General features: G+C 48.4%; 1 protein-coding gene across 1 annotated transcript in view; it reads left to right on the forward strand.

The window, feature by feature from the left end:
• SREBF2 (sterol regulatory element binding transcription factor 2) overlaps positions 1-13751 on the forward strand; it is a 58194-nt gene that overhangs the window by 26527 nt on the left and 17916 nt on the right. Inside the window, 8 exon segments of the mRNA XM_030320791.1 lie at positions 242-388; positions 1769-1990; positions 3278-3392; positions 3579-3760; positions 5268-5460; positions 6053-6234; positions 8843-9119; positions 10819-10988. Coding sequence (XP_030176651.1) covers positions 242-388; positions 1769-1990; positions 3278-3392; positions 3579-3760; positions 5268-5460; positions 6053-6234; positions 8843-9119; positions 10819-10988 — 1488 coding nt within the window.

The raw sequence follows: 13751 nt of genomic DNA on the forward strand, positions 1-13751 counted from the left end.
CCACTCTGCCCCTGCCAGGTGCTGGCACTGCCGTCTTCGAAGCCTTTCACCCTTAAAACCCAGGACCCTCTTTAGCTATACTCTTTCTCCGTCTCAACCCAGTAATCAAGTTGTGTTCTCAGTTTTAGGAACATGTTATTTTTTCATTCTTTCCCGGAGGGAGTCTCTGTGTAGTAAGAAAGTAAGGCAAAATAGAAAAATAATACTGCCTTCCTTTTCCTTTTCTTCATTCTCCATCCAGGTCCTGGTACAGCCTCAGATCATCAAGACAGATTCCCTTGTTTTGACCACACTAAAGACAGATGGCAGCCCTGTCATGGCCGCAGTCCAGAACCCAGCCCTCACCGCCCTCACCACCCCCATCCAGACAGCTGCCCTTCAAGTACCAGTAAGAGTTGCCTTCCTCCCTGTCCTCCCTTCTCCCCTCTCCTCCTCCTTTCTTGGAGGCATTAGGCCTCAGAGATGTTAACAAAGCCTCTACACAGGGTGGGCAGGTGCAGAAGCTCCATGGAATGTGTCACATTGCAAATATACCCCCTTTTAGTCTTTTTTAACTCCCGGTTCCTGGGCAGCACCTCTATACAGGGCCATCAGTATGGAGGACTCTTAGGTCCTGCTGATGGCGTTTTGGCTTCTGAAGGACCCCCAGGCCCACCAGGCAGGGAGGGGCTCCAAGGTGAGGGACATGGAAGGCACCCATCCTTGGGTTGTAGGGCCACAGCTATTTTCAGCATCTTGCGGCAGGAGAGTCCAATAGAGTCAAAGGTGATCAGAATTTGGAAGTAAGTTTTATTCATAGAAGCCAAGAACTGGAAACAGCCCACATGTCCAGAAAGAGCTATTGATACATACAGCTGCTGAACCTCAGAAACAGTGTGTTGAGCAAAAAGATGCCTGTCACAAAAGAATTCATGCTGATGATTCCATTTATATGAAATTCAAGAAGAGGGAAAACTAAGCTGTGGCGATAGAGGTCAGAGCAGTGACTGCAAGAGGGAGAAGGGACAGGCGAAACTGAAAAGAGGCACAAGAGAACTTTCTAAGGGGATAGAAATGGTCTGTGTCTTGGTCTGGATTATCTTAGTTACACGTCGTATCCCAACATAAAACTCCGTCACACACTTAAAATGTGTGTTTTTTATTATGTGTGAATTATTTCTTAATGAGTGGTGAAGTTGAGTGGCTTCTTATTTGTTCATTGGCCGTTTGGATATTGAGGTCGTTTAGTGAAGAAGATAAAACTAAAATTAGTAAAAATAGAAACAGAGGAAAGCAGAGCTGAGGGGGAAGGAGGAAGGCCTCTACAGTTGGCCTGCTTATCTAATAGGATGGCTCTGTCAGTTCTGCCCTTGTGCATTTTGGTGGCCAAATTATATTAGGAAATGCAGCAAGTGACTGCACTGTCATATGAAAGGAAAAGATGTACCCCACACCAAGAGTAAGTTTTCCTTATATGCGAGTTCAGAGGTGGTTAATGGTTTGCCCGCAAGGCAGAAATCATGACTTGTTTCAGGTACCCCTAGATCAAAGGTTGAAACCTATTTATCCATGTTAATCCTATTGTGGTGTGGTTTGTTGACAGTGGTTCTGAAAGGGGCCTAGTAAGTAAGGTACCATGGCTCCTGCAGCTTCCTGGGGCCTGACTTAATTGAGGAGAGGGGTCAGACCAGGCAATGCCACATGGCCAAGGCCAGCAGTTTGTGCTGTGAAGTTGCTTTACTCAGACTGACCACGGGGTAACTCTGCCCCGTGTCTGTGCTTGTTCTAGACTCTGGTGGGCAGCAATGGGACTATTTTGACCACAATGCCTGTGATGATGGGGCAAGAGAAAGTGCCCATTAAGCAGGTACCGGGGGGAGTCAAGCAGTTGGAGCCCCCCAAAGAAGGAGAAAGGCGGACGACTCACAACATCATTGAGAAGCGGTATCGCTCCTCTATCAATGACAAAATCATCGAGTTGAAAGACCTGGTCATGGGGACGGATGCCAAGGTAGGTGCCAAGCAAAATGGTATTTCATGTCCCACAATTTGCCCTCCACTGGTCTTTACTGCGGGAATTTTGGAAGACCCAGATCCAGTGAGTGAACATTAGGATGGTTTAGAGGTGCTTTCTTATTAATTAAAGCATCTTGGGGTTTTTTCAAGATTATAAAATATTAACCAACATAAGGGAACTGTTGGGGATTGGAAAGGCAGTGACCTGCCTAGACCTTTGAGACTGCTTTGCAGTGATCATGGGTCCCTGTAGCCCAGGCAGAGGACTGCCCCCTGCTCACCAGCAGGCAGATGTAGGACTGTGTGTACCGTGGAGTCGGCTGGTGGCGTTGCCACCATATGTTTAATTGTGTTCAGGGGTGGTTAGCAATACTGTACCTTTGAGGGAGGAGACAAAATGGAGATTGGGTCTTTAATAGCAAATAGAGGAAATAGATTTTTCATTATTTCTGGTGTTTCAGTGAATGTGTCTTCTGTCGTGCAGGTGGTTTTTTGTTTTTCCCTGTTATCTGTTTATCTTCATCTCTATTTTTTAAATTATTTTTCTTGTTATTTATTTTTTTGCTTCCTCATCTCTGTTTTGAAACAAAATTTTATATTCCTTGTAGCCTATAGATCTGAAATGTACTAATATAACTTTACTTAAGGTAGCTATCCAGCAATGCTCTGGTCTTTTGTCGTTTGTTTTCTTTAACGTCTTTTGGTTCCCGGCGCCTGGGTGGCTCAGTCGGTTAAGCATCCGACTTCGGCAGGTCATCGTCTCACAGTTTGTGAGTTCCGGCCCCTCGTCAGGCTCTATGCTGACAGCTCAGAGCCTAGAGCCTGCTTCAGATTCTGTGACTCCTCCTCTCTCTGCCCCTCCCCTGCTCGTACTTTCTCTCTGTCTCTCTCTTTAAATTTAATTTTTTAATTTTAAAAAATTAAAATAATAAAGTTTTGTTTTGGTTCTAAGATTACTATAAGAAGTGGGAGTACTAGCTAATTTTTATTTATCGAGTGTCACTATGCACCAGACCAGGGGCTACTCTCTTTACATGTATTATCTCATTTTACCCTCACTACAAGCCGGTGATTCATATATTATCATTATCCTCATTTTAAGGACGAGGAAAATGAGGTTCACAGATGTTGGGTAACTTGTCCTGGGTTGCACAGCTAACCAGTGAGTGAGGCAGCATCTGAACCTGGAGCCACGCCTTCACCCCATGAGCTCTGGGTCTCTCCCCTCTCGCTCTGCAGCCTGCAGCGATGCCACTGTCTTTTCACCCATCTTCCTTCCCAGATGCACAAGTCTGGCGTCCTGAGGAAGGCCATTGACTACATCAAATACCTGCAGCAGGTTAATCATAAACTGCGCCAGGAGAACATGGTGCTGAAGCTGGCAAATCAGAAAAACAGTGAGTAAGCTCACTTCCGGTTGTAGAAGTCCTGTGCTGGGCACTGGGGAGGACCCACTGATGTGTACAGGGTGCCTTCAGAGGTGAAACAAGAGCAAGGACCATGTGCCCCTCACCCAGCCCAGCCCTGGCCCAGGCGGGGCTCTGTAGAAACAGACCATTTGCCAGATGTGGTTTTCTTTGCAGAGCTCCTGAAGGGCATCGACCTAGGCAGCCTGGTGGACAATGATGTGGAGCTGAAGATCGATGACTTTAATCAGAATGTCCTTCTGATGTCCCCTCCGGCCTCTGACTCAGGGTCGCAGGCTGGCTTCTCCCCCTATTCCATCGACTCTGAGCCAGGAAGCCCTCTGTTGGATGATGCAAAGGTATGAGCTTCTGAAATCCCCTGATCCTTGGATCTTCCCCATCTCTCCTGAGTTAATTGTGGAAGAAGCTGCCAGCAAGGGCCAGGCCAAGTGTTCAGAGGACCGGGGCTGGAGAAGACTAGGAATTCAATGAAATTAGTCAGGTCCTCCTGTCTCCCCCACCCCCACAGAATCTGCTTAACTGGTTCAATGTCGTCTGGTCTTAACTGGTCCTTGCTGAAAGAGCCCATCTGAGAGGATTAAGGGCCAGATTCAGAACGGGAACACACAGCAGCTGTCACGCCAGCACGAGGAGTTGCCGGAGGCGCCTCATTACATCCTTCGCCCATAATGGGCCTGGCAAGACCACTTTTTGAGGTTGTTCAGTTGGTTTAGGGCAAGGCTGCCTCTGGGTCCTCTTCTGGAAATGATTACAATTTGCAATCTAACAAAAAACATTCCAACCCAGGGCCTTTAATTGTCAAAGAAAGCCCCTGGCAATTGTTTAATGGAATTAGCCAAAAGAGGCTCGAGCCTAATGATCTAGCCTGGGGAACCTGCGGAGACCATTGGCAATTTCTGACTTCGAAAGCACAAACTTCCCTCGTAGCCTAAGTTTTTGATCAAACTGTTATAGTAACACGTACTTAATTTTACTGACGGAGCTCTAGTTTTGAAATATTTCATAAATGTGATTCTGTGTGATAACAAGAGACCGTATGGTAGATACGTTGAATTAGCTAGGTATCTGTCCTCAGAGGACATTTTCAGATGGCTTTCAAATATCGAAAAGGAGTGGTGTAGTATGTGCACTCTGGGATCCAGGGAGATCTGGCTCTAGGCTTCCTCCCTCAGAGGAAGGCTCCCCGGGCAGGCAGGCCTCTGCCTCCAGTTGTCCCTCTGTGAAATGGGGAGGGAAGAAAAGCAACATGATGCTTTTACAACAGGCAGACTCCCGCAAGTAGATCCATACTGAAGTTGGATACCTTTAATCAACTGTGCTGATGTTTAATTTACACACAGTAAAACACACCTGCATGCAGTTTGTTGAGTTTTAACAAGTATAGACGCTTATGTAACTATCACTGTAATCAAGATATTTCCATCACCCACAAAGCCCCTTCATATACCATGGCGGGTAGTTCACACAACCCCCTCCAGCCTCAGACGGCTACTGATCTGCTTTCTGCCACTTCCGATGAGTTTGTCCGTTGTGGAATTCTACAGAAACAAAATCATGCATAATGTTCTCTTCTGTGACAGAGCTCTGTTTTATAAGTAGGACTCCTCTACCTTTGGTCTTCAGAACATGTCCTTGTCTCGGGTGGCAAGAGGGCGAGCGTGCCAGGGTTTGAGAAGCAGTGGGAGAGCTGTGGACTTCTTAGTTGCCTCCTGGCTCTATTCCTGTCTGATTTGGTGGTCTTAAACTTAAATCTCCCAGTCTGACTCCAGTACATATATAAATGTTAGTAAAATGCTGCAAAAACCCATGTGATGTTCATTCCAATCTCTCTCCCCTGTCTTGAAGGTCAAAGATGAGCCGGACTCTCCTCCTGTAGCCCTGGGCATGGTGGACCGCTCTCGAATTCTGCTGTGTGTCCTCACCTTCCTGTGCCTCTCCTTTAACCCCCTGACTGCCCTGCTGCGGTGGAGAGGGGCCCCCAGCTCTGACCAGCACCCGTACTCTGGCTCCGGCCGCAGCATACTGTCCCTTGAGTCAGGTAGGTAGAGGGCCCTTCGGGCCACCAAAGCATGGGTGGGCTGCTGTGGCAGGAGATGGGCCCTGCGTGTGCAAAATGCTCTGCTCGTTCACGGGGTCCCGAAGGGCTTTTGTCGCAGGCCTGGTAGGGAGTGGCATAAGCCACTTTTTGGAAGTAGCAGGGCAAGCCCAAGTTCAGTAAGAACAGAACAAATCAGGAACCCACACTGCTGTTGTCATGGGGGCAGGGATAAGGGAAATGGGGGTATACCTATTTGAAGGGAGATGTGATATTTTTGCCTGAGTCATGAAACCAGTGGTCCGACCCCACCTTGACTAACACAGACTTTTGTGGCACCCAGCTCGATAATGACAAGGGCTACAGGGTTCCTGTTTAGGCTACAGAACTGTCCCAGATTTGCTGATAGTGATCCCTACCTAAAGCATTTAGACATTGTTACTAAATGAAGCAATCTTGTCATCCACACTTCTTCTGAAAGTGAGGTAGAAGGCTCTTACCTGTCAAATGCTGGGGGTCACGAGGTGCCCTGCGGTCCCCTACGGCTGCTCTGGGAGGCCTTTCCTCCTGGCTCAGCTGAGATGTTCCTCTTTAGGCTCTGGGGGCTGGTTTGACTGGATGATGCCAACGATCCTCTTATGGCTGGTGAATGGTGTGATTGTCCTGAGCGTCTTTGTGAAGCTGCTGGTCCACGGGGAGCCAGTGATCCGGCCACATTCACGCTCCTCGGTCACCTTCTGGAGGCACCGAAAGCAGGCAGACCTGGACCTCGCCAGGGTGAGTCCTGCCATCCACCTCTCCCCTTCCTCCCCCAGGCTCAGCTGATAACTCAGTGACTTACACTGAGTAGCCAGTGTATAAAGTCCTGTCATAGGTGCTTGGGGGTGGCAAGAGCAGGACGGGACCCTGCCCCTGACAGTCACAGGGCAGCAGGTGAGAGGACACCTATGTGTCAGTGATTCCGCGAACATGGGAGGATCTGCAGTCTGTGCTGTGACAGAGGAAGAAGAAAGTGCTGCAGGGGTTGGGGCAGGAAGGACAAATTCTGGCCGAGGGAATCTGGGACCTGAGCAGAGAGTGGTCAGGGAGGGAGGACCTTCCAGGTGGAGAAGTCTTGAATAGATGGGATATTTGGGGATCAGCAGGTGGGTCAGTATGTCTGGAGTTATAGGATATGTCTGGGACAGGTGAGGGCTAAGGCTGGAAGTGTATCTAGGGCCCAAATTGGAGAGGTCTTTGACTAGTAACTGATTTGGGGATTTTTTCCCAAGGAGAACCAGGAAGGTTTTTGAGCAGGAAAATTAGCTGAATGTTTTCTTTTGAAATCAACAAAGAGGGGCGCCTGGGTGGCTCGGTCAGTTAAGCATCAAACTTCAGCTCAGGTCATGATCTCACAGTTCGTTGGTTCAAGCCCCACATCCGGCTCTCTGCTGACTGCCTGGAGCCTGGAGCCTGCTTCAGATTCTGTGTCTCCCTCTCTCTCTGCCCCTCCCCCACTTGAGCTGTTTTTCTCTCTCTCTCTCTCTCTCAAAAGTAAACAAACATTTAAAAAAAAAAAATAGGGGCGCCTGGGTGGCTCAGTCGGTTAAGTGTCCAACTTTGGCTCAGGTCATGATCTCGCGGTCCGTGAGTTCGAGCCCCGCGTCGGGCTCTGTGTTGACAGCTCAGAGCCTGGAGCCTGTTTCAGATTCTGTGTCTCTCTTCTCTCTGCCCCTCCCCTATTCACGCTCTGTCTCTCTCTGTCTCAAAAATAAATAAACGTTAAAAAAAAATTTTTTTTTTTAAATAGAAATTAAAAAAAAAATAGAAATCAACAGGGGCGCCTGGGTGGCTCAGTCAGTTAAGCGTCCAACTTCAGCTCAGGTCATGGTCTCATGGTTCAAGAGTTCGAGCCCCATGTTGGGCTCTGTGCTGACAGCTCAGAGCCTAGAGCCTGCTTTGGATTCTGTGTCTCCCTCTCTCTCTGCACCTCCCCCACTTCCACTCTGTCTTTGTCAAAATAAGTAAACATTAAAAGAAAAAAATTTTTTTTAAGTAAAAAAAAAAAATAGAAATCAACAAAGGAAAATTTATGGGGAGGATTCTGGGGCAACACACAGCATCAAAGGAAGAGTTAAACGTCACATGTCAGAGGCACCAGAAGCAGAACAGTCCTTGGCTGCAGTACACTACAGGCCACCCTCCCCTCCTGCGGGCTGCAGTGCCCACAAGAGAGAATCTGATTGACCAGCCTGGAGCTGTCAGCCATGCCCAGGGCTGTGGGTACTGGAATGTAGATGTGGTTGTTGGGGGCCTATCCCTTGAAGCGGGACTATTCCCAGAAAAAAAGCATTTCAAGATGTGTGTCTTAAAGGCAGGTTCAGGTCTGTGTTTAATGAATGTCATTCTGGCAGCTGTGTGAAGTGTGGGGTTGGGAGGAGGGGGCACCGAATACACAGAGGCAGGGTCGCGGCTCCTGGAATAGACCTGTCGAGAGGTGGCAAGGACCTGGAATGGAAAGGAAAGACTGACTTGGGAAATATTTGAGCCGTAAAGTGGAATGGAAATGATGTGGCATTGACTCCAGGGTCGGGAGCGCTGGAGCTGTGGGATCCTCTGTCTGAGCGGTGTTACTTGAAGTGCCGTGAGAGGGCCCTGGGGGTGAGAAGGGACGAGGAGGCAGGTGTGTTCTAACACACCAGAGTGTGTTAGAAGCTGTGCATCAGCTGGGAGAGGGTGCTCCCTTTGTCCCGATCCACTTCCCATAATGGTGCAGGGAGGAAATACGGGTGTCGTACTCACCGCAGGACACGGGAAAGGAGAGGATGGCTTCGTTCTGTTTCCCATTGATGAGAGAAACAGACAGAAAGAGGTCTTCCAATACAGAGCCATAGATTCTCCATTAGAACCTCTCAGGCTGTCAAAGAGTAGTTCATCCAGATCCTTGGTTACAGTAGTTTTGCCATGTGTTTGTCTAAAGCCGTGGTTCTCAGAGAGAAGCAGTTTCTATAGGTGGGGGAGGGTGGGGCTGGAGGACCAAGAATTTGCATTTCTAACAAGATCCCAGGGGCTGACGCTACTTGTCTCCAGGAACCACACTTTGAGAACGTAAAAGCCTAAAAGATCATCTAAATCCATTTTATCATCTTATGTATAAAACTACTACGGGAATTTGTGAATAGTATTTGATCATAGATAGACCACAGTACAATCCCAATTTAGTAAAAAAAAGCCGGGAGAAAACATATGAAAATGTCAGCAATCATTCTTTCTGGGGGATAAGGTTCCTAGTGATTTTTTTACTCTGATAATCTAGGGAGTGAAGGGAGGGTAAAAATTTTTGGTAAAGCAAAATAAAAAGGCCACAGCAAGGCCAGCGAACATCATACCTCTTGCTGCTTTCTAGGGGGATTTTGCGGCTGCCGCGGCCAATCTACAGACCTGCCTATCAGTGTTGGGCCGGGCGCTGCCCACCTCCCGCCTGGACCTGGCCTGCAGCCTCTCCTGGAATGTGATTCGCTACAGCCTGCAGAAGTTGCGCCTGGTGCGTTGGCTGCTCAAGAAGGTCTTCCAGCGCCGGCGGGCCACCCCAGCCACTGCAGCAGGCTTCGAGGACGAAGCTAAGGCCAGCGCCCGGGACGCAGCCCTGGCCTATCACAGGCTGCACCAGCTGCACATCACAGGTGAGGCGGGGGGTGCGGCTGCCACTGCCGGCCGGCCTTAAGGTGCCCCGTGCCATCTCCACCCTGGCTTGGTTTGCCAGTTTTTGGTCCCAGTTGAAGCCCTTTTTACACTACTCTTCTCGAATGGTTAGACAGGCCTTCCACCCACACTCATGGCTGTAAAGATAGCTCGTTACTGCAGCTCATCAGTTTAAGATGCACATTTTTTCCCATTAACATCTCTACCCTTGGGTTGTGTCCCTTATTTACACAGTGATATGGAATCACAGAGATATGGAATGGGTGAACTGGCACTGTGTTTTCCTTAGGGTACCTAAAATTAGTAGTAAACTTAAAATTGATGTCATCTTAGATTCAATGGAATATCATTTATTTCTTTCAACAAACTCCTGCTCTAAGGATAGGCAGGCTGGTCAGCAAGTGAATGACAGTTTAGTGTGGTAGTGGTAGCAGAGGATGGGGCTTCAGTCGGGAGGCGGGAGGGAGGGGGTACTTGTTGAGGAGGGTTTCAGGAAGCTTTCTGAAAAGTCTTGGCTTTGCATGGCAGGATGCCTAGAGGACGCCAGCTGTGTGGAAGGGGATGTGCCTTCCAGGCAGAAGGACATTCCCAGGGAGGAGCCCCACCTGGGGGCTGGAACTATACCAGCTGGGATAGTTCCCATCACTCATTCCCTCCACATTTGCTGAATGCTCTGTGCACCTGGCTTTATACAAGGCACTGAGAGGGCAGGTGACTAAAGTATGGTCCCCACATTGCTTCCATCCTCCCTCCCCTGAAAAGAGAAAGCCAGATTGTGCCTCTTGAGGGAGACCAACACCCCATGCCTGTGCAGAACAAAGTGTAAGGGCTGATAAAAAGACGGGGCAGGCAGGGTGGCCCCGTGGGAAGAACGTGGGGCTGATGAGGCCAGGAGGCCTGGCTTGGCCTTTGACATGGGGCCACCCCTGAAGCTGAGCCTCCCTTAGCAAAACGAGGGGACTGCTCGCCCTAGCCACCTCCCAGCCCTGTAGTGCAGACCAAAGCAAGAAACAGCATGAAAGCCTCGCAGCCTTGATGAGCCCCCGTGCCTATGCAAGGACACTTTGGCCCGTGACTTCAAGGTCACACCATGTGAGCTGTGCGACCCTCATATGGGAAGTGTAGTAAGCTTCTCCTAGCCTTCCACCTACTAACCCGTGATGTGTCTGGCTGTCCTGGCTGTTTTATGTTACTTCTCCCTCAAAAAGATGCGTGCTTATATACTGTAGATTCTTTTAAAATGAAAATAAATTAACGGCAATTTTGTTTTCTTGTTTTATTTTCTAATTTTTATCACCTCCTCCAACATTTGGAGGCATAGGGTGTGTTAGCAGAACATGGTTGTGCTGTTGGCACTGTTTGGAAAATGTTGCAGTGCACATCTCCGGGTCCCGTACAACAGCCTGCAGTCATAGTGGCTCCCATTTATACGTCCCATGTGCCATGTGCCGGGTACTTAACATGCATTTTCTCTTGTCCCCAACAGCCTATGAGGTAGAAAGGAACCTATGAGGTAGAAAGGAGCTACTGAGTCGCAGAGCCTAGCATCCCATCCAGGACCATCTGATGACAGAGTCCAAGTACTGTCTTCAGTCCTTCTGCTCTCACTCTGACTGCACTAGAGAAAACCTTGGTTTGGAGGAATGTGTTAACATCAGTGTCTGTGTCTGCCTGCCACAGGGAAGCTTCCTGCAGGATCTGCCTGTTCAGATGTGCACATGGCTTTGTGCGCCGTGAACCTGGCTGAGTGTGCAGAAGAAAAAGTCCCGCCGAGCATGTTGGTTGAGATCCATCTGACTGCTGCCATGGGGCTCAAGACCCGCTGTGGGGGCAAGCTGGGCTTCCTGGCGGTGAGTACCCTGCAGGTCCCCTCTGCAGACTTGCACTAAGCGCCCTTCCCCAGCCAGGAGCTAAGATGCAAAAACGGATGTGGGTCTGCCTTTGGGTGCTGATTATCTAGAGGAGTAGGTATTCATCCACTAGGCTATTTCACAAATATTTATGGCACTGAACAAAACAGACCCCCCTGCCAAAAAAAAAAGAAAAAAAAAAAACCCCAAACCCTTATGGCTCTTATAAGCATAAGTGGGACATTTTGGCACCTGAAGTAAGATGGACTCAGTGATACAGAGTGACCTGGATTCAAGGGGTTAAATATATGACTTCTGCTCTTCAAGTGGTCATAAAAAAAATTTTTTTTTAAGTTTATTTTTGAGAGAGAAGGCGCAAGAGCGGGGTGGCGTAGAGGGAGAGAATCCCAAGCAGTCTGTGCGCTGTCAGTGCACAGCCTAACATGGGGCTCAAACCCACAAACCATGAGATCATGACCTGAGCCAAAGTCAAGAGTCAGATGCTTAACTGACTGAGCCACCCAGGCGCCCCGTTGTGGTCATAAAGATTTTTGAAATTTTCTGGTTGTGTCTCCTGGTGTTTTTATTCACAAAGAAAGGTAGTGATTACATACCTTAATCATAGCACTGTGAGTCCAGAAACGGGAAACCGTGCACGTCTTCAAGGAACTCAGGTCAGACCCAGGGCAGGAATTGCTGTTATCAGGCGCCTCCGTTGTGCCCGGCATGGGGCCAGCCTTGGGAATTCACAGTTGGCTAATTCACAGTCCTTGTTATCAACTAGTTCACAGCATCTGCTGACCTCAGGCTTTCTTACTCCAGCAGAAACAGGCATGTTTTATTCGGTGCTCTCTTTGAGTAGGCTGCTGAATACATCAGCCGTGTTCAGAACAGAATGATCACATCTCCGTTTGTTGGCATATCTCAGTAATGACACTGATGAGCTGATGAATAGGAATGTGCCCTGTGGTGACACTGATGTTTCCTGAAGTGTGTCACCACAGTCTAGGTGACAGAGAGCATGGGAAAGCCCAGTGTACTTTCTGTGTCTCAATCTTGTCTCAGTGACCCTAGATAACATGTTCGTTCAGCAAACGTTACTGAGTCCCTGCTCTAGGCCAGGCATCCTCTGCAGTGGAAATGCAGCAGTGAGCAAGACATTTGCCCTGTCCTCAGGGAGCACACAGTCTGGCAGGGAATTCAGACAAGGAACAGGCCTTAAGGACAGTAGGTGAGTGCAAGGCTTATTTGGCTGCCCAGAGAACACACTGGGCTCTTAACCCAGTCTTCAGAGAAGTCAAGGTGGCATTTCCGGGCAAGGCCAATCTAGGCTAAGAGCAGGAGGCATCAGCCAGGCTGTTTCCCTATTCCATTTGTTTGTCCTAATGTCTGATAACATAGGCATGTTATCACACTTGTAACTTCGTGCCCCCCCCAAAGGTGTTTTGAAGACCTTAATTTTATCAAAATACAATGCACATACAGAAAAATATGCACATTTTAATTTACAGCTTGTAACAACTGCCCAGAGCCAAGAAGTAGGACTTCTGGGGCGCCCAACTGGCTCAGTTGGTGGAACATGTGACTCTTGATCTCAGGGTTGTGAGTTCAAGCCCCATGCTGAGTGTAGAGAGTACTTAAAAATAAAATCTTTGAAAAAATAGAAGAAGAGGGTGCCTGGGTGGCTCAGTCAGTTAAGTGCTGACTCTTGTTTTCAGCTCAGGTCATGATCTCACAGCTTCTGAGATTGAGCCCTGCATCAGACTCTGCACTGACAGCATGGAGCCTGCTTGGGATTCTCTCTCTCCCTCCCTCTGTGCCCCTCCCCCGCTCATGCTTGTGTGATCTCTCTCTCTCTCTCTCTCTCTCTGTCTCTCAAAAAAAAAAAAAAAAAGAAGTAGGACTTCCCATCATGCCCAGAAGTTTTTGCAGGCTTTCACTCACACTGCCCCCCTACAAAGATAACCATTATTCTGGATTCAGTCACCATAGTTTAATCTGCCTCTTCATTTGTTATTTCTATAAACTTTTATTAAAGTTTACTTATTTGTTTTTGAGAGAGAGTGTATGAGCAGGGGAGGGGCAGAGAGAGAGGGGGAGAGAGAGAGAGAGAGAGAGAGAGAGAGAGGGAGGGAATCCCAAGCAGGCCCCGCACTGTCAGCACAGAGCCCAGCTTGAGGCTTGATCTCACACACTGTGAGATCACGGCCTGAGCCAAAATCAAGAGTCGAATGCTTAACCAACTGAGCCACCCAGGCGCCCTTTTATAAACTTTTTGTTAAAGTATAACATGCATGTGGAAAAGTACGTAAAGCATAAGTGCACAGTTCAGTGACTGCACAGAGTGAATGCACTCATAAAACCAGCAGACAGATCAAGAACAGAACGTGACCAGGACCCCAGAAGTGTCCCTTAGGCCCCCTTGCAGTTAGCTAACTACCCCTACCCCTAAGCTCTCCAGCCAGAGCGATCACCATCCTGATCACTTCTCATGTTTTGCCTTGGAACTTTGCATGAGGGGAGTCCTACAGTATGTGCTTTTGCTCAGTGTCATGTGTGAGATTGATATGTGTTGTTGCATATAGTTATGGATGGTCTATTCTCATTGCTTTATAGTATTCCATTCTATGACTAGACTTATAGATGGACTGCTGAGTTGTTTCCTGTCCTTGGTTATTGGGAATAGTGCCGCGGTGAACATTCATCTTTTGGTGAGCGTGAGATTGCATTTCTAGGGCTGGTGTTGCTAGGTCAGCGGTTACG

The sequence above is a fragment of the Lynx canadensis genome, chromosome B4, assembly GCF_007474595.2.
Source record: "Lynx canadensis isolate LIC74 chromosome B4, mLynCan4.pri.v2, whole genome shotgun sequence".
In the NCBI taxonomy this organism is placed as follows: Eukaryota; Metazoa; Chordata; class Mammalia; order Carnivora; family Felidae; genus Lynx; species Lynx canadensis.